We start from the raw sequence: 21,235 nt of genomic DNA, 5'->3' as shown, positions 1-21,235 counted from the left end.
TGATGATATTTTAAAATGATTTTTAACAAGATATTCTGTGCTGACGTCTTAAATGATCAGCCCATTGTTTAGATTTCTTTTAAAGCTTCTGATGTTTAAGACAACAGGCCCATTGCTTTAGTCAGTGAAACGTTCTAAAAAGTTGCAAGGCAATATTGTTTTAAGTGGGGTTTGTGTTATTAGTTTTTAACAATGTTAAACCCGTGACTGGACTTTTTTTTTCTTTTTTTTTAAAATAAACTCAATTTAAAGGAATGTTTTTCGGGCATGAGACCATTTTTAATAATTTCTTATAGTTTACCATACCCTTTTTTCTCTGCAGTGTGCGGATTGCAGGTGTATATATATATATATATATATATATATATATATATATATATATATATATATGTATCAGCGATACAATGTCAAAGACTAGAGAAACAAAGACTAAATAAGGAAGATAAGTAGAAAGAAAGCACCACTAGATGGCCCCATTATTCTGCAGCTTGCCTGAGAGGAAACAAAGAGCTCTGGGATGAGATCATCCACTTGTGCAGACTTTTCATATAACAATTTGAAATCTCTAAATCCTGCAAACAACAATACAAATACATTAAATGCAGTTAGTAACTGTTGGTGTGAGGCAATGATGCTACAAACTGGATAAAAGGCATGAAATCAAACTTTGTCTTCTTTATACACAAAAACCTTGATGAGGTCGCTAGTATAATATCGTATATGTGGCACACTGTAGCCCCCTATAGGGACAGTACAGGAATGCTATGTGACTTTCCATTAGTACACCCCAATTTCAAAGGCAGATGGAGGGGTATAAATATAAACTATTTTTGTTTAGGTCCTCATTTCCACTGTGGCCCTCATAAAGTCATTATAAAAGAAGCATCTCAGGAATGTACGTTATTATGTATGTTATGGAACATCTCATTGTGGCTCCCTGCTATTCAGAGGAAAATGCACATTAGTCAGTCAGTTATATAATTTCTTGGACTTCCGAAGCATTCATTCACTCATTTTCCTCTCTTTATTGCGCACGAGGCGCGCAGCCGCTCGCTGCTGCTGCGCCGCGGGAGCGAGAAGGAATGTAGTGACGTCAAAAGCAAGCTGTACACACGGGCCCGCGCACGAGATGTACCGTCCCACTCTTGTGTTTCTGCGGAGCGGGCGCGCGGACACAGCTCGAGACTCTTCAATGAATTGAGGCAGGCAGTCATGAGAAAAGTATGACTGCGAACATGGAGTATTGTGAAAGAAAACGGGAGGGCAGCGCTCTCTTTTTCTACGTTTAAATTCATCGACACCGAGTGTGATTGACAGAAAGACCCGTTGGCTCGCGGCTACGGGATAATTTGCACTACAATGGTAAGTTGGCACCGAGGTGTTTTCATAACCGTATATCTCGTCCAACAGCGTTATTGCTGTGGTGCGTTCAATGTCAGCAAGGTTTGTTTGGAGGTGTTGAGCTGCAGCCAGGAAAAAGACTACATGCGTATGTGCCAACTCTTGACTGCAGTTGAGGCCAAGTAGAGAACAGCTGGCCTTAGCACAAGTGAAGCAGCCCGCAGGCAAGATAATGCAGTGTTGTGAATCTGATAAAAGTGTACAGCCAGGGATATGAGAGCATGTTAACACGGTGAGGCCTGAGTCTGTATACTTGGCCCAGCAGAGCTGTGAGAGGGCATTTAAACATGTGGGGAAAGCCTGCTGTTGTCTTTAATGGAAAGGGATGCTGCCATAGTGATAAATAATTGATGATAAACTATTGACAGCGATGATGAGGACAATTAGGATAAAGAAAACAGCAGTGAAGTTGACAGTGGTAATTGTATCGATCACCATGGTAATGAAGATGATGATGAACTTGTTACCCTGGGGAAGATCTGATGATGACATCATCAGGTCTAATGCCACCTTCTGACCCTTTTAGATAAACTAATGACACACAAACTCTTGTGTGCACACACACACACACACACACACACACACACACACACACACACACACACACTCACACACACACACACACACACACACACACACACACACACACACACACACACACACACACACACACACACACACACATACACATACACATACACATACACACACACACACACACACACACACACACACATACATACATTATGGTTTCCTGTTACAGTATTGATCTGGCGTGCCATTTGTGCTGGATGGTTGTTATTTGAGAAACACAGCCCTTCAACATTAGACACAATAACATAATGTTTTAACATATACTGGTGTCATTGTGCTTCAGTATAATTAGATACAATCTAATTATTAAAATTGGGTTCTATGCCTTTGTCAAAATATGTTAATTTTCACTCATGCCTACTTGAAGGGATGAGGCTTTTAGCAGCAGCTGACCTCAACTAAGCCCTTTTCCCTTCGGGCCAAGGCCAACACCTCAGCACCGTCATTTTATCTTATTGTGTTCTCTTTTTTATGTCCTTCTAGGCATCTCCCTACCAGTGAGGAACTTTGCTGTCCTGCCCCCCTTCCTCCCTCCATCCCTGACACCTTGAAACAACTATTTCCCATCTCCTACTTCCTTTTATCCTTCTCTCCTTCCTCCCAAATTCCTCGCTGCTCCTCAAATCCCTTTTTTGTTTCAAACATGGACTCCTCTGGACAAGTGACCTCAGCCCCGGATGGACACATCGAGCCCAGCCCCAGTCGCTCTGATCTCAGTGGACTATACCGTCTGGGTCGCACTTTGGGCAGGGGCCACTTTGCTGTGGTCAAACTGGGTCGGCATGTCAACACGAGGCAACTGGTTGCTGTCAAGATGATTGACAAGACAAAACTTGACGTTATGGCAACAAGCCACCTCTTACAGGAAGTGAGGTAAACAATATTAATTTAAAACTGTATAGAATGGTGCAGGAATGCGTCATAGAACCTGGAAAGTCCTGAAGACAACGTGTTTAATTTGTCGTTAGTGGTTAACACAAGCTTTAGGGACTTTCACACTGTGTTCTTCTACGACAGAACGTTGTGTCATTAAAAACAACGGTTGCTAACAAGGGACGTAAATAGATAGGTATTATAAGTATACGTATTATACACGCATGTTTCTCATTTTCTGCAATATTTAGAAATCAAATGGAATAATCTGCTGTACAACTATAAAAAGGTAATATTCCTAATTCTGATTTCACTGAAAATGATCTTACAATATGCATATTTTTTTCCAGGTGTATGAGACTGGTGCAGCATCCCAACGTGGTTCGCCTATACGATGTCATCGACACTCCCACCACCCTCTTCCTCATCATGGAGCTAGCCGAGGGGGGCGACCTCTACGACTACATCCTCCGCCACGAGGGAGGTGTAGCTGAAGGCACTGCCAAGCGCCATTTCGCCCAGATTGTGCGTGCGGTGGCTTACTGCCACCAGCTGCACGTGGTGCACCGGGACCTGAAGCCCGAGAATGTGGTGTTCTTTCCCCAGCAGGGGGCGGTGAAGCTAACGGACTTTGGTTTCAGCAATTTATTCCAACCAGGGACAATGTTGGCCACTAGCTGTGGGTCGCTAGCGTATTCTGCTCCAGAGATTCTGCTGGGAGAAGAGTATGATGCTCCAGCAGTTGGTGAGTAACAGAAAATTGTTGATTTCTTATTTATATTTGTTATAAGTGTTGAAAACTGGTCTAGATCAGTGGTTTGTACGGTGGCCAACCCGTGCAAATGTGTAACAACAGCCCTTGGATTCGGAAAAACGCGGTGCACTTTCCAAAACGTTGTAAATACAAAAAAACACAAATGTTCAAAAACATATGCAAATAAAGAAACAAATTTACTAACTGTAAGAAACATGCGCAGCGTTTACCAATAGCGCTGCCGAAACAAAACGCTGCAAATAAAAAATACTGCAAAAAGCTCAAAACACAACTTTGAACTCGGACACTAAAAAGTGATGCACACAGAGGGGACTGCCGCAATTGTTGACTTTCAGGAATTATAAAGTTGTCCTACTGTCACTGTAGTCTGTATATTTGAATTGACTACGTTAGCTACATGAGCTAGCTAGCTAACAGCAGATCTGCAACAATATCGTAAGGAATCATGCGATCTTATGGGTAAAGTAAGCTGATAAAACGTAACAGCGACAGTGATTGTGGGCCAAATCTAAGTGCTCTAGTCCCAGTTGTGTGCATCACTTTTAAATGTCCCCTGGTTTCTGTTTTGTTTTGAGCATATTGCAGCGTTTTGTTTATGCAGCACTTAACGCTGAAGATGATGATTATTGATGATGATCATTTTTTGGGCACTTAAAACGCGTTTGCCCGTCAACTACTGTAGACTCCCAACCATGGAGCCAGGACACTCACATGGAGTTATAGGAGAAATCTGAAGGAGATGGTTATCCAATTATGATATTTGTCAGGCTCTGCTCTAAACTTAGCTTATTTACTTCTGGTTCTGAAACTACTGCACAATTGTACCTTTGATGAATGATGTATATGATAAAAGGAAAAAACTGCAGACATTTAGACTTATGCAACAAATGACAAGGGGTCACTCAAAGGCTGAGAACCACTGGCCTAGATAAGCAAGTATGTGCAGGGTTGTAGTTACACACACACACACACACACACACACACACACACACACACACACACACACACACACACACACACACACACACACTACTTGCGCTGCTGATGCTATATAACACACTCGTGTATATTCAAATCATAGCCAGGGGCTGCCACATCTTAGTCATCCGCTTCTGAGATCAGCCGAAGTAGGGATCAACATCTGTCCAAATGTAAAACCTTAATTAAGGGGAGTAAATTCACTTTAGCTCGACTGATGTAATTCAATTATTTTCCTTCGTGAACGGAGCCGCCTTACCTCGATAGAAGCTGTTGTAGAACTTTCCATTATATGCCCAAAATCCTCATGTGCACACTAATTGTGGAATTGTAGATGCTTTTTGTATGATCTTTCACTCAGACCATTAAGAACTTCAGTGTGTGTGCATTTGTGTTCATCACTATGTGTGTGTTTGTGTGGTCAGCTTACCCCTGTGTGTCTACTCCTGTGTATTTTTAATGTTTCTCAATCTTTGTGTTCCAGCTCTGTGCCCCATTCCATATTTAGGTGCTTGTTTTTGACCGTGCCTGTGTGTATATATAGATCTGTTTTGTTTGTAATTGTGTGTGCATGTCCATAAAGGATTAGTATGTGTATCTGGGTCAGTCTGAGCTAGCCAGCCGGCCAGTCATGAGCCAAGCGGGCACGTTCTGCAGTGGAACCGAGTGCTGCAGCTCACCACTGGCCTCTCACACTGCATAGCAAGCGTTTTGTGTACGTGTGTGTGGAGAGAAAGACAGAGATAGATAGCAGAGAGAGAAAGTGCTATTTATCACTGTTTGTCTATAGCAGAAAGGTTGGTGGGCAACGCTGGGATCTGTGAGGTATCAGAGGTATGGAAGGCCAATTGATAGCAGACACTACAGGAACAGGAGGAAGATGTGGTCCCATGCCTCCTGGGGGTGGACACACGGCATGTCCACTTCAGGGAGGTTGTTGATTTTATCAGCTAAACTAGACTGGGATGGATTTTGGCAGGGGTTAGGTGCTCTTTTTTCTGTTGACTAATAAAGCTTCTGCGCTGAATGCTAATGTATCCCAACGGCAATTAGTGAGATGAGTCTAGCTGCAGAGCTGCAGAAGGAAGTGATGTATGATATTTGTACACCAGAGACATTCAGCAGGCTAGTATAGGAAGGTTTTATTAGTTTGAATAAACCACACAACCTCCAGCAATAACTTCAGGTAAACAAATCAACATTGAGTTATAACTGTAACTTATAAAGCTAGGTAAATTAATATTCTTATGAGTTTGCTTATGTAAGCTAGCTTTGCTTTATGTCATTAGCATATGATAAATGGACTTGAGTTTATAAAGCACCTTATTATTCTTCTGACCACTTTACACTACATGTCAATACTTTTAGCGATCACACATACATTCATCCACTTGGCAGGGCTGCCATACAAAGTGCCAAACTGCTCATCAACCAAAATAATTGTCATTTAAAACTCACACATAGATGGGTGTGCTTTCGGGAGCAAGTTTGGGTTCCCTGTATTGCCCAAGACTGCTTTGACATGCACATTGGAGGAGAAGCGAAACGTAAAATCCTAAAATTGGTGGATGACCCACTCATCCACAGCCGCCCCCTAACCAACGTTAATGTTAGCTGATATTACTTTTTGCTTTTTTTTTAACCAGTTGTTTTGTGACATCAACATTTCTGAGCTAACATCAGTGACATAACTAGCTTGCTAAAGTTAGCTAACTCATACAGTAGTACACAGTACAGTAGTTAGTTTTATAAAGTTTTCGCTTAATATTAAGTTACCAAACATTACTTACATTAGTTATGTCAAAACATTAAGGTTGTATTGTTTACCTTGGTCGTGTGACATGGACTCTACACAATGTATGTCAAATATATGTCTTGGCCGTTCGTGGTGCAGGGGCATCTACCAATCAGAAGGTCAGTAGTTTGATTCCCAGCCTCTCCAGTCAGCAAGTCAAATGTCCTTGGTCAAATACTTGACCTTAAAGGTTGCTCCCAGATGTCTGGTATGTTAGCTAACAGGTGTTAGCTAATGACGTGGTTTGCATAATATATTAACAATATGCATGATAAATCCACTGTGCAGTATAATGCAGTGGCATGTAAACATTATTTATTGATAAAGAAGAATGATAAACACGGGATTTCTACCCTAACATGTTATATTGTAACTTGAGATCCTGTGCTGGGATAGGCCCAAGCTTTACTTTACTGCCTACTTGCAAAGATGTGCATTTTTTTATGTCAAAACCAGCGAAGGTGTTAATAAAGGTTTTAAAGATCTGGAGTTTTCTCTAATTTTCTTATGTTATTGCTCCCTTCTTACTTTAGTCTGGGTGTGGCATGGAAAGAAGTGCAACTCATGAAACTCTCCTCACATGCATCCATAACTTTAACATGACTTAATGTGTTGCGTTAGTTCCTTTTTTTCATGTTCCTGTTTTTAAATCTCTTGCACAAAGGAGGTCCGGTTTAATCGATATGTGCGTTATTATTACATCCTCCAAGACAATGTGTTCTGCATTTTCTGTTCTATTTTAACATGATTCAACCTGTGGACGATTACATAATCATTTTAGATATGCACACTTCCATCAAACACACACACACACACACACACACACATGAATTTATGTATGATAATCATGAGCCGCACAGAGGCAGAGATGTCCCTTAGTGATCTCAGCTTAGAAAGGTGACTCATCCACCCCTCTCTCTCTCCACACACACACACACACACACACACACACACACAAACTGCTGTGTGTCGCTTTGATATTTCTGGCTAGCTGTTTCACCATTGCTCCTTCACGAGTCTCTGCCGTATGCAAGCTCTGTTTGAGGACATGGTGTGTATGTGTGTTTTGCGTGTTTGATGATAGTCATATGATGTGAAGGAGAGTCACCAGGGTGAATTAGGTCTTTGACAAAGATAAACACTGCCTACAGTTACATAACAGCTGCCCTTTACTGTGCGCACACGTGTGTTATTGAGTGCTAATGTGGGGCTTCACGTTAGCTCACAGAATTAAAGTCTTAGGAATGTGGTGTTGAACATGCTTGCCTGCTGATGATACATGTTTGTGTTGTCTTTATTCTTGGCCAAGCGCCCTTTTACGTGATTAAACAAGAAGAAAGGAACTCGGTCAACATGGTTTTGTTAGACAAAAGAGGCCAGAAATGATACTTTGTTTGCATTTGATTGTACTCTGACTGAACCCTCTAAATATGACAATGTTTGGTGAGTTATGACCGAGAAGTGTGTGGCAATAAAGTTTCAGAAATTGTCAGATAAGAAGGGAGGGGGAGCAAAACTAGTGCTCTGTGTTTTGAGCAGGAGGAAGTTACTGAAGCCTCCCAGGGCGTTAGCATATGTTTTACTTAAGCTTTGAGGTGTAGCCTAAATAGAATGTGAATGAAACATATGGTTATAATAGCAAGATTTTCCAAAAATGAAGCCAGTCACATTCACTTTATTTTGTTAAATGATATCCTGTCCTATAAATAATTTTGAATAATTGTGGAACACAAATATATTTTCAAATTTTAGGACCAATTTATGTCACAAAATTAAGGCTAATACAATAGCATCGAGTTAGAAACCCTTATGCATCAAACAGCTGGGAAATGTGTAGACCAAAATATGAAATGAGAAGCATTTGTTAATAAAAAAAAAATCAATTATGTACCAATCAAAGGTATTTATATAAGTTTCAGCATTATAAGAGTTAGTGGACATATTTTAAAAAACTGTGAGAGATAGCAGACAGTAATAACATTATGAAATTGTAAAATCAGATATTGGACAATTGTTTGTCACAGTAGTTTTGTTGCAGTCTTAGTTATAATGTGTACAATAATTTGTATGTATGTTTATAATAATGGATTTTTAATTCTTTAAAAAATATACAGAAATTGAAATTTGATTGTGAAAAAATATCTACATTTCCTTAATAATAAAAAAACAAAACCTCACAAACCAAAAAATAAACTAATTTGACTCTGGATATGTTTAGAAAATTGTGCAATGTTCAATACCCAAACCTTATAGGAGCATTATGCTTTAGGACTTCTAGTACATGTTAACTTGTATTAATCATAGACATATTTTTAAAAGTTCACAGCCTATATTTTTTATTTACTCTAATACTGTGAACCATGATGTTGTAGATCTTCCCTGATCACGTACTCTGCATTTCTGGGACCTTTTTTGTTGTTATGTGGCACACACGTCTTTATTAACTTGAATAAATGAACCAAGTGTAAAATCTCTTTTCGAGCTTTTTGGAATATGACGGTAGAAAAACCTGCTTTCTAAAACATGGAAATTTCAGATTTCAGTGACAGTCAAATTCATTTAAAAGCATGTACAAGAGGTAGTTGATTATTCAAAATAATTCAGACAAAGTGATGGAGTCAGAATTTTAATTTGTTTACAGCTCTCTGATTTGAATTATTGAACGACAGCAAAAACTTTGATTTAGAATAATGACTTTGCATTCCTTCTTTGGCCCCCACAACGTTTAGTCAGCAATTTTCTCTGCCCCAGGATGGAGAGGGGTGGTTGCTTGTTGCAACCAGCTGGGAGCAGCACATGGAAAAGCCCCCCCCCACAAAGATCCCTTTTAGAAGAAGGAACAGCTAAATAACGTGAGAGGTTTTTCCGACAAAACCTCTTTGTCAGTGTTTTCACATCAACCTGAGGGCTGCTGGACTGTTTACATCAACAAGGCCTTTTCCAAAGCCCGGATCTTTCACACCCCCACTAGACATGTTGGAAATATAACCGAGCAGGCAACAAATCATCCTTCTTAGAAACACAATCCTATAACAATCACATGAGTTTAGGGGAAATTATACAACAGAAATGATAAATGAGTCCTTGGAAACGGCATAGGATTGGCTGTGTGAATGTGCCCCTAAGATATGAAGTGGACATCAATTGTTACATTATTGATTCAGACTACATACTGAACAGCAACCTACTATGGATATATTTTATTCCACAATATCTCCTCCTTCATCTTAAAGGGACCCTTTTGTGCTCATTTTCCGGTTCATATCTGTATTCTGTGCCTCCACTGTGACATGTCTCCATGCTTTAATGTTCAAAAAGCTCTTTGTTTTTCTCATACTGCCTGTGCTAACCAATCAGTGCTGTCTGCTCTGATTGGTTAGCTGGCCGGCTCTGTTGTGATTGGTCAAGAAGAAGAATATACCCTTAATCGTCCCACAGGGGCACTTGACCATCTTTACCGTTGACATGTCAGTGGTAGAACCATTAGAAATGTTCTAATGTCTTTGTTAATTTAATAGGAAATGCAAGATTCAATATTTCGGCTTTCAACCCACACTTTTGAATTGGTTTAATCTCTTGCAGGTTCCCCAACCTTTTCATTAAAATACAGTACTAAATATCTGGAATACATTTAAAATGAACCCTTACAGTGCTGTAATCTTACAAGATTAAAATAACTGTTTGAAAGTGTGTACAAACATTGGTATTGTATGCAATATGTCTTGCTGTACATTGTCCATGAAGCATCTCATCTGATTCCAAAGAAAGAAAACAAAATTCAACATGAAATGCTGTCACTAGAAGGAGACTGTCAACAATTATGTGACAAAAATGCCATTAGAGTGCTGAATGGCAAACACTAGAGATGAGTTTATAGCACTTAAGGTTCCCTTTTGTTGAGGTCAGTGGGGGTTTTTGGTTAGATGCCAGAAATAATGTTGGTGGTTAACAAAAGCCAAACAGTTGCTGACGTGAGTTATAGCTAGCTTATAGGCTAAAGTTAGCTTTTTACCTTTGCCAATTAAATTAACAACCTCAAAAATCGTAAAAATACTGTTAATTTGTGATGTTGTTTGGCAAAATGTGTAAGTATCATATTTGTTTGATTGCCCCTGAGCCTTTTTTCTGCTGCAACTCAAAAATGTAATGAAATATCCCATTGGCTTTTTGTTGAGCAAACCGGTATGATGTTAACTTCTGCCTAAAAAACATGTTGTCCCTGCTGCACAATATTCAGTTACATCTGCACAATACACAATCATCTGCTTCCCAGTTTTCATTATGTGGGTTGTAATATAATCAGAATAACAAGATTTGTAAATATAACGAGCTTAACAAATGGCTTAAAATAGGACCAGTTCATTTTATATAGATCCTTGATTGGTGACTGATGACCTGAATGATGACACAATTTCATTTGGTGCAATAAATGCTGGCTTACATCAGTTTTGTTCTTCCAATCTGGGCAAAAAAGGACTGCATTTTTTTTTCTCAGAACTTAGAGGTCCCTTTGGAGCGGGGCTGACTTTGTTGACCCTTTATGACGTCTTGCATTGCACACTTCGACAGGGCATCCGCTAAAAAAGGCCACATCCAGGATCATTCGCTCCTTTTGCAGTACTCTGGGCACAAGCTCTGGTATCAAAATGTGTGTGTGTGTGTGTGTGTGTGTGTGTGTGTGTGTGTGTGTGTGTGTGTGTGTGTGTGTGTGTGTGTGTGTGTGTGTGTGTGTGTGTGTGTGTGTGTGTGTGTGTGTGTGTGTGTGTGTGTGTGTGTGTGTGTGTGTGTGTCTGTGTGTGTGTGTGTGTGTGTGTGTGTGTGTGTGTTCTGTCAGCAGGCCACTAATGCATGGTGAAAATGTGTGATATTCCCCAGTGAGCAGAGAAAAGTACTCTCCCAGCACTCAGTGTCTCCTCCCTGTTGCATAACACTTCTCTGGACTGAAACGAGCGTGCGCGTGGGAGTGTGCACGAGTTCACATTGTACGGTGGGGACTGAGGGCCGTTGTTCCGACCATTGTGGGGATAACTTAGGACAATAGCGTAATGTTTTTTACACATGGGACTGGTACGTGTGAGATAGATATGGATCTGAATGCACCAGTGTTTGGAAATGTTCTCTTTTGAAAGAGTACAGCTTTCAATCACTATTTATCTAATTTGCATTGGATATTTAATGGAAAATCATCTAGCATTTTGTCCTGATAGGACTGTAGTACTCCTAATTTATCTCACCAGATAGATGCAATGCAATGTTTGTAAGTGTTAAAACTTCACGTGTTATTTAATTTAATAGTGTGTGGCTGGTTCTTTGCACAGTAGTGAACATTCTTATCTTATCTAATGTTCTGTACTTCTCAGAAAACGATGTTGACAGTTATCCACTTTAAAAACCAAGTACACATGTGGAAGGAGAAAAGATTGTCAAGATTTGCAGCATTAGTCTAAGAAAATAAGTTATTAGACTGGCACTGTTTTCATGCTGGCAGCTTTGTGAGGCTGTAATGAGGGTCAGTGGTGCCTTGAGATGAATGCTAACGTCAGCATGCTAACATTCTCACAAGGTGCTAAAATGCTGATGTTCAGCAGGTATAATGTTTACTTATTTCACTCTCTCAGTTTAGTCAACATTTCCCACGGTACAAGGATATTTGTTGCTGTGGGATTGATCTGTTCTGCAGGTATTCGGTCATCAAAATATTGGTATGATGAGGTAAACACGAAAATTCATTAGTCATGTCATTAGGATTTATTTTCTGGAGGTCATGAATGATGAGAACATTTCATATAAATTAATCGTATAACAACATTGGCATCCACAGAGCTAATGAGCTCCTATAGCATGGCTGACTAGTAATGAAACCAAAATTGCTGTAGTTCATTATGGTGACTTTAACATCATAAGTACATAATAATACATCCATGTGTTAGGAAAGGTGTGTGAAGAATCTTCAATGATTCAATTGACACATAAAGTGAAAATGTAGTGATTATTCAGCCTTTTAAGGATTAAGGTGCTACTGTGTTTGAATCCCCTTTAAATATACAGTATATATATGGAGTGCAGTGGTTCTTGAAGTGAAATTGACCAAACTGATAAAACTGGGGACAAAAACAAGGTCTTAAAGTACTGATAAGAACTGTGATATTAGCCGAGGTGGTATTTATTAGATATGTGAACTGCCTTTATTCCTATAACTTCCTGGATGTTTGTTTCCCCAGTGTTTGGGAGAAACACAAGAAGAGTCAGATAAAAGAGGGAATGCTATTCTCAGAATAGCACAACACCACAACAAACCTTTTGTTTGTTAACGCCTTCAGCCCTCAGCTCCCTTTCCTCTGTATGTGTGTGCGTTTCCCTGAACCGGCCGCCACAGTGTTCTGAGTTTGCATGGACCTCGTCTCAATGCATCTGCATGAGAACCAGAGAGCGAGGGGGGAGAGGAGGAGGAGGAGGAAGGAAAGGGAGGAGACGGGAAAATAACACAGTGTCAGCAATGTCGGGCTACACGGGAAGCCTGTGTGTGTGTGTGGTGTTTATGTGTGTGTGTGTTTGAGTCCAGAACACCAAGCCCATCCGTCTGCAGCTCAGGCCTCTTCCTTTGGACACATAAAGCCAGTCATCCAGCTGTAAACCATTCTCTTTCCTCTTAGATTTTTTCACTTAACTGAGATTAACCTAATATAGCACTCGGTAGGAACACTGCTCTGATGCTCACCTCTGACCTCCCATGGATAGGAAGGAGGCAAGAGAAAAAGCAGTGGTGCAGAAATTAGTCATTAAACCCAGTTCCCTGAAAGTCAACGTGGAGTTGGTTAGATGCCTGAAAAAAGATCTGTGGTTTACACAAGCTTAAGAGATTTTAACATTTTGTTCTAGGTCATAAACTATGTCAGTACATACCCCACTAGTGTATGTCCCAAGCTTCTGTGAGTCATAAAAACAGCGGTTGCTAAAACTAATAAAGTATAGTAAATGTCATCACGCAAACATTAGCCACCTTTAGCTAAGCGTTGGTGATAGGCTAACGTAAGCTTAACCTCTGGCGCATGTCATAAAAGTGGTGTTTATATGAGTAAGTATCATAACCATGCGTTTGCAACAGATCATTTTTTCTGCAGTATTCCAAAATCCAAAGGGAAAATCCCATTGCTTTTTGTCCAGGGAGCCATTTCCAGTGCTAACTTCCGGGTCAGCCTTCAAAATGCGTCATCACTGGAACTTTTATATATATTTGTTAGGACAGAAGCTGTTAAATGCAATAGAAAATAACTTTAAGGGGGTTTTTGTTTTGCAAAAAGGAAGTTTATTTTCAAATATCCGTTGGCCCCTGGAAATCTTAGGCTTTTTTAAGGTCTGACATGATTTGCTATTTATGGCCGATTTGTGTGCTTTTCTGTGTGTTCCAGATATCTGGTCTCTCGGGGTGATCCTGTACATGTTGGTGTGTGGAGTCCCTCCTTTCCAGGAAACCAACGACAGCGAGACTCTGGTCATGATTCTGGACTGCCGCTACCGCTTCCCCGAACATGTTTCAGACGACTGCAGAGAGTGAGTACTGATGAGTGACACCAGGGTCAGAACGTGGCGACGCTTGATAAGATTAAGCTCTGATCACAGCTTCAGAACAAACTGATTATGTGTAAAACAACTAAGATTGTATTATCTTTATGGGTTTATTTCCTTCTGCGTAAAGTCATTTTTCATATAAAGGCTTATTCTGCTCCCAGAGATTTTCTCGGCCTGTCTAAAAGCTGCTGACCGTGAGATTATCTAATTAGTGTGCGTTTCAGTGGATAATGCTAGTGTCCTAGTTATATCAGACACTCCTCCACCCTGCTGCGGTTCAGCTCCAGCTAAAACAATGGATACTTTGTTTTGTGGCTTTAAACAGTGTCTAATGAAATAGTTGTATTTAGTACAGAACTTCTGTCTCCTTAAGAGCATATTTCTGTCTGGTTCGATGCACACAGACTCTTGCTTGGAAAAAAATATAATTTGCATTTACTCGTGTGTGTTCTCACTTCACTTTCACTCCTCACACCTCCAACCAAACACACACTCTGTCCTAACAGATAAACATAAAATACAGTTGGAGAGTGAATGAGGCCCTATTATGCGCATTTTCATGTTCATATTTGTATTTGGTGCCTTTACTGCAGGGGTAGCCAAACTTTTCTCACCGAGGGCCACATAAAGAAAAATATACGAAAGGCTGGGCCCTCACTAGAGGTATTTTGCCTAATAAGTTAAGTTATAACTGAGCAAAATCAATCAAATGTAGTAAATAATGATTGATACTTGAATCACAGCTCTCCGTAGGGTTTCACTTATTAGAAAATGTTTTCAACTTTAAATGACTGAATTTATTTGAAAAAGTGGGCTTACTAACACATGAATACTGCTGCCTTATATATGTTTACGAATATATTTAAGAAGTAGAATACACGTGTGTGGGAGAGAAACTCCCTCTGGAGGGAACTTTGGGATTTTAGTCTTTGCAGACCATTCACATGCACACAAACCTTTATAACACACTACAGGAAAGGGATAACCCAAAAAAGGAAAATAGGGCTTCTTTAAAAAGTCATCTTGGAAAGTATTAGAAATACTTGCATTTAATGTACACGGTCCTTAATATAGTCTAATCCTGTTAAAGGCCGTGCTGTTAGTCATGAAATGCATTTTGACAAGTTCCTGTTCCTGCTCCATGAGTCTGTTCAGTCAGCATCATCTGACCCATAGCAAGCTCTGTGACTAATGTAGCTATGAATTAATCATGCTAAAAAGGTTAATGCCTCCATCTATTTACTGATGCTAATCCGGTTGCATTCATTTCATTAATAATCATGAGGACTTATTGTTACATACTGCTGAGAATTTGTCAGAATAATTGATAATTGTTGACGGTCTAACCTTATCAAATGCCATCATGTGGTATGAGGTCTTTAAAGAATCTACCATTATCCATAGTAAGTATAAATTCAGCTGCGTATTTAATGAATTCATTAATCCTACTAACAAGTATTGTGTGTGTGTACGCAGTACGAATACTTTTATATCTGTTATTTAAATCATTCAGGTATAAAAGTTGTAAAATGCGCTTAAAGCACTAGCTAAAGTTATTTTCTCTCCGATCATTTGACTTCCTGATTTGAGTCTAGAGAAGGAGATGGAAGCGGGGCTTAAGGAAAACTCAAATGCCCACCCTCTATGAGCCAAGATACGGGTATTTTTTCATTCGTGCAACTGACATAGGAAACAAGGCCTGCTGAAAAATACACAAACTGAACCAAAAACCTAAAGGGAACAGCAGCTATATCTGCGTGGGCTCTGAATGCACACTGATGTGCTGTTCTCTAGAAGGCAACAAAAACATCCCTGAATAAAGTGGTGTGTTAGATTATCTGCAGCCACGAACACATCCTGGACCAGCACTGGTCATATGACTCAGCTCGCGGTCACATGACGCTGTTTGATTATTGAAAAGGAGCAGAATAGAACCGAACAACCTTCTGGACATTAATACGGTCCTCAAGCTATTTTAGTCAGATGTGGCGAGATGACCTAGATCAGATATAATCAGGTTATTCTCTGTGTCAATTCAGGCTCACCGCCAAACTGGAAAATGCAAGCTCTTCATATCTCTGTGGAACAATAACCCTCTGTGTGTTTTTCAGCCTTATCTCCAGGATGCTGCAGAAGGACCCGTCCCTGCGCGCCTCCCTGCAGGAGATCGAGGCTCATCACTGGCTACAGGGGCTGGATGACGCCCTGCTGAGCCCCGAAGCCCCGCCACACTGGCTCTCAGGGGCCCTCTCTCCCGGCTCTCCCCGCTCAGGAGCACCTGAGTGTGGGGATCTGCTTGCTGCAAGACCCCCGCCTAAACCTCAGACCTACCCTGGCCACTGGCAACCCAGCCTCAGCTTCACCCTCCGTCCTCCTCCCGCTGAAGAGCCCCCAGTCCCTAAGAACATTCCTGCGCTACAGCAGATATGTGAGGAAGAGGAGGAGGAGGAGGAGCACGAGCAGGAGGTGAGTTTGGCAAAGGAGGGTGAAGGTTTAGCATCTTTGCTAGTAGCAGAGGCAGAAACAGAAGCTACGGAGACGCTTAACGGTGCAGATGACCAAAAAGAAGGATTAGGAAGCTTAATGGAGATAGTGGAGCAAGAAGAGGAGGAAGAGATGGAGATAGAGGAGGAAGACAGTGGGTGTGTGATTTCAGACCAGCCTGTGAGTCATGGAGACAGGCCTCTCAGTCCGACACCTGCCCTCCCACCCTCCTCTCTGCCTGGTTTGGGGGTACCTTGCTGTCGGGGGCAGCCGGACTCCCCGAGCCCAGAGGAAGGAAACGACGAGGAGACAGAACCCAACAACAACAAAGCTCCTCCTCTCCTCCCTGAACACTCTGAACCCTCAATCCCCGCCTCCTCTCCAAGACTCATCCTGAGTGACAAGGAGGCGCAGAAACAGGAGAGAACAGAGGAGGGGGGGAGAGAGGACCTCTTAACGGACAGATCTCCACCCCGGGACGAGGCTTCGCAGAGGGTGGAGCAGGGGAAACGACACAGCTTAAAGCTGCGGGAGAGACTCTTCCAGTTCCCCCTGTGTGAGAAAGCTCTAGCCTTCAACATCCCGACGCAGAACAAGCCCAAGATCCTGCCGCTGGCTCAGTACAACTGCTGCCACGTGCTATAAGTGAACCCGCTGACGGGGGACACGCAGGATGTTGGGCAGGTGGCGGGAAACTGAGATGTGCAGAGTCTGCTGGAGGCTAAAGCCAAATGACACGTGTACAGCTTACCCACAATCACTCACTTCTAGCATTGTGCTAATGTAATTAATATTGTGTGGAGCTAAAGGTGGTGCACAGCACTGTCGTCAGGCTTAGTAGAACCTCATGTTACTGTTCCCAGAGATTTTAAATGTGTCCAATCTGTAGCTTAGAAGCAATACTGGACCTACAAGAAGAAAGAGGTAGGCTACGTTCACACTGCAAGCTTGAGTGCTCAATTCTGGGATGTTTTTGTTTGGCTGTTTACTGTTATATTTCTTAGAAGTGGCCATTATTGTATGAACTGGTCCTGAACCGACCCGCATGCACGAAAGAAGAACAATAAAGAAGTCACACACAGATTACTGCCAGAAGTAAGCATGGAGGCATATGTTGATGTACAGACGAAGCAGGTGATGACTTCCCTGTCCCTCCACTGTATACACAAAGTCATATCAGACAGAAAAGTCCCATGAATTCAGATTTAACTCTTCCAAAAATCTATTTGTATCTGATTAGGGGACCACACAAAGTAGCCCGAATCCTGCATAAAAAGTCTCCATTGGACTCCTGTGTTTACTGCCGCGATGTAGTGACATCAATATGTTGCACTCACACTTCTATTGGCTAGCACTCCAACACATTGTACGTGATAGGCTGCGAAACGGGACACCTCTAAGGGGTTGAACAATCACAACTGAGCTGGCCAGTTAACCAATCAGAGCAGACTGGGCTCTGGTTTCAGACAGAGGGTGAAAGAGGTGCTGCAGCACAGACAGTATGAGAAACATAAAGAGCTTTCTGAACATTAAAGCATGGAGACATGTCCCAGGAGAATAGGGCCCCTTTAACAAGATCAGGTTTCATGTGACTTGTGCCGTTTACACCGTTCTCAAAAGTCAAATATGTGATTAAAGAAATCTGATTTTTGCCTGCATTCTGAACGTAGCCATAGCAACTACAACCCTTTTTATTGAATAAGCTATAGTCTGTTTTGTTTGTTTAAAAGGTGCCTACATCGATGAAATGGGTTTCATACTGTACATTTTGACTGCAAAAAGCTCTCAAAGTCAGAATGGTCTCGCAGTCCATGATTTCATATTTTGTAATATATGAATTAGAATAAAGTTTGAACCAGCTTCTGCTACAGAGTAGCATTCCTCCCCTCCCCCCTTTGCACAGCCCGCTTCTCTCAGTGGTTTAAAAGCTCTTTATATAAGCTCTATTAAAGAAAGACTGTTATGATATGATGTGATATATGATGTAACATATGCCTACGACTGAGATGATATGATGCTAAATCCTGAAGTTATCCAATATAATAACTTGTCCTCACATACTGTATTATACTATTGGTAGGATCATTGATTGGGATGCAGGTCTTCCATTTCCTTTTATTCATACTGAACATTTAAATAATCCTCTAACTGTTTTATTTTGGATGTGCAGATTTGAGATTTGTTTTTTTATTTACACCATGACAAAGATATTTACTATCTGAAGAGAAATGTGACGTTGTGCATGTTCTTACTGTTATTTATCACAATATACCTCCATGTGTCTTGTATCTGGCAGGACATGCTCTTGTGTAACTGTAAGTAAACCCACTGAATGATGAATTGCACACACTGCTGTTGGTAGCTTTCTAGAAGCATCTTTGGACTGATGGATGGAGTTCATTTACACCCAATGATGTGATATGTTATAGTGTAGCCTCTGTATGGTATTGTTTTACCATATAAATGTTGTGTGTGTTCCTATATTTTCACATTACACACTGTATTTTTCCTCTTTTGAAGCTGAGACTAGAATTTTGTAAAGTTAAAGAAGGCCAAAGCTGTACAATAACAGAGTGTTTTCCTGTCAGTCACTGCAGCTTCACAGGGACAACAAATGGGATTTTATCCTGTGCCCTTTGATCAAACGTTCCCCTCTTTCTAAGGAACTGATGCCGTGTGAAGCCTGATTATCGCTGTTATTTCATCAGCTGTAGAAGGGTCAAATCTGTGCAGGAGAGGGATAAAATCTGGTTATTTGTTCCTGTGGGATTGCAGCCTGTCTCTCCTCAGTGTGTCTACTGACCTGCATTGAAGCTAGGACAACGACTCCATGGAGCCATGAACTTATTTTTCTGTATTTATTTATTAAAATGGATTAAATCAACAGGATGGATGTGTGTAGTGTGCTGATTTCATAGAGTATGGACAGTGATACTGTTTCTCACACACACACACACACACACACACACACACACACACACAAAACTTAATGTCTCTTAAACAAGGCTGGATTAAGCCCCAGCTGCCCCTATAAACCCCACAAAGCCCAATGTCAACTGAAATGATAGGTAATAGGATACTTGTACAAATCAGAGGGGGGGTAAACAAAGGGATCAATATGGCGCCACAGTTAGTTTGTTGCCAAGTTGGCTCTGTTTCTCCGCACACAGCACCTCAGGCATTATATTTTGATGCATAATGATAAGCCACATGCCCATGTGAGGACTTACAAAAAGCAATTACTAAAGTACAGACACAGAACATCTACTGTATGATACTGCCAATGGTGGAAGAAGCATTCTGATTAATTAGTAAATATGCAAAAGGAAAATGCATTCAAAGTCTTAAATTAGTAAAAGCACAGCATCTTGATCAGCCAAATGTATTTTAAGATGAGGTTTAACTAATCCTAATCTATATACTGTTTGGAACGCAAAACATTTTACAGCACATCACACATTTAGCTTTTAAACATTTTAAGCATATGTCTAATGATTCATCACAGATCGATTTGTTTGATACCATGTGTTTAGCTCTTAAACACTTAAATTCAAAGACAGTTATTTATTTAATGTGTGTTTATGTTATTTAACCCAAAAATATTAAGTTTATTATCACACAAAACAAAAGGGAATGTTTGGAGTTTTTGACTTCAGTAGTTCATTATCAAAATAAACCTAGATTAAATCTTAGTTACAGATTACTACATGAATGTTCACACACACACACACACACACACACACACACACACACACACACACACACACACACACACACACACACACACACACACACACACACACACACACACACACACACACACACACGGGTTTATGATCTCACGACCATCTGCATCTTTACCCAGCAGCCCTGCAGCCACTAAGGTTTGTGAAATTCTGCACTTGGAATTATTCAAGTGTTTAAGTGTGTAGCGCCTCCTGGTGGCTGAACATAATATTATCGCCTTATAGTAATAACTTCTGTAGTAAACAATAAACTTGAAGGAAGGGTAGACTTCCCTGTAGGATACATCTGCATACTCATTATTTAAAGTCAAATCTGCTAGCAGTGGACAGTGAAATAACCAGGCATGGAGGGTAACGCATTACAGGATAACGTAATTAGATCACAACAAAATCTAAATAGGTTATGTATTCCCTAACAGTTACATAGAAAAAAGCGTTATTAGATTAAGGGTACATTTAAAAATAAAGTGGAATTACTAGCAGGATAACAACGTGATACATTGTTTCATACATTTTTTTTTTTTGAGACAATGTACACTTTTTAATACAGCACACCTGGACACCTGATTTGTTATATTTAAAAACAAAATACTGCGTTTAATTGTAATGTTTTAAACTGAAACAGCATTTGTTAACTGTTCTCTTCCTTAGGCCTACCTAAGGACGACACAGAGGACACATTTTTTTATCTTAAATATCTTGGTTTCTTCTTCTCTAAGGATACATTGTTCTGTCGTGTTAAAACATATTTGATGGTTCTTTTGATTTGTATTGTTGGCACTGCATTTGGTATTGAGGAAATCCAAAGTAACAGAGAGTAATCAGGTAATGTGCCTTTTATTTTGTGATACTTAGATTTGGGTAAATAGTAGTTGTAACGGGATTCATTTTTTAGTAGATAGAAGAATCGGAGGATGAAACCCTCTTTATTTGTCACATACATGCACACAGCAGAGCACACACAGTGAAATTTGTCCTCTGCATTTAACCCATCCTAGTACTAGGAGCAGTGTAAAACAC

At 40.6% G+C, this 21,235-nt stretch overlaps 1 protein-coding gene across 1 annotated transcript; it reads left to right on the top strand.

The window, feature by feature from the left end:
• Positions 1–1,140: 1,140 nt before the first annotated feature.
• snrkb (SNF related kinase b) lies at positions 1,141–19,358 on the top strand. Its single transcript, XM_063907606.1, has 5 exons — positions 1,141–1,362; positions 2,479–2,868; positions 3,219–3,613; positions 13,826–13,967; positions 16,097–19,358. Exons 2-5 carry the CDS (start codon positions 2,639–2,641, stop codon positions 17,112–17,114), a joined length of 1,785 nt encoding a protein of 594 aa, XP_063763676.1. The 5' UTR covers positions 1,141–1,362; positions 2,479–2,638; the 3' UTR covers positions 17,115–19,358.
• The last annotated feature ends 1,877 nt before the right edge of the window (positions 19,359–21,235 follow it).

This window comes from Eleginops maclovinus, chromosome 2, assembly GCF_036324505.1.
Source record: "Eleginops maclovinus isolate JMC-PN-2008 ecotype Puerto Natales chromosome 2, JC_Emac_rtc_rv5, whole genome shotgun sequence".
Lineage (NCBI taxonomy): Eukaryota > Metazoa > Chordata > Actinopteri > Perciformes > Eleginopidae > Eleginops > Eleginops maclovinus.
The sequence above is the reverse complement of the archived record's forward strand: the minus strand, read 5'-3'. Positions and strand labels throughout refer to the sequence as shown.

Excerpts from the sequence above, each read along its gene's own strand:
- snrkb (XM_063907606.1), top strand. The coding sequence starts at position 2,639 with ATGGACTCCTCTGGACAAGTGACCTCAGCCCCGGATGGACACATCGAG. Across the intron at positions 3,614-13,825 it reads GTATGATGCTCCAGCAGTTG|ATATCTGGTCTCTCGGGGTG; the intron begins GTGAGTAACAGA and ends TGTGTGTTCCAG. Across the intron at positions 13,968-16,096 it reads GTTTCAGACGACTGCAGAGA|CCTTATCTCCAGGATGCTGC; the intron begins GTGAGTACTGAT and ends TGTGTTTTTCAG.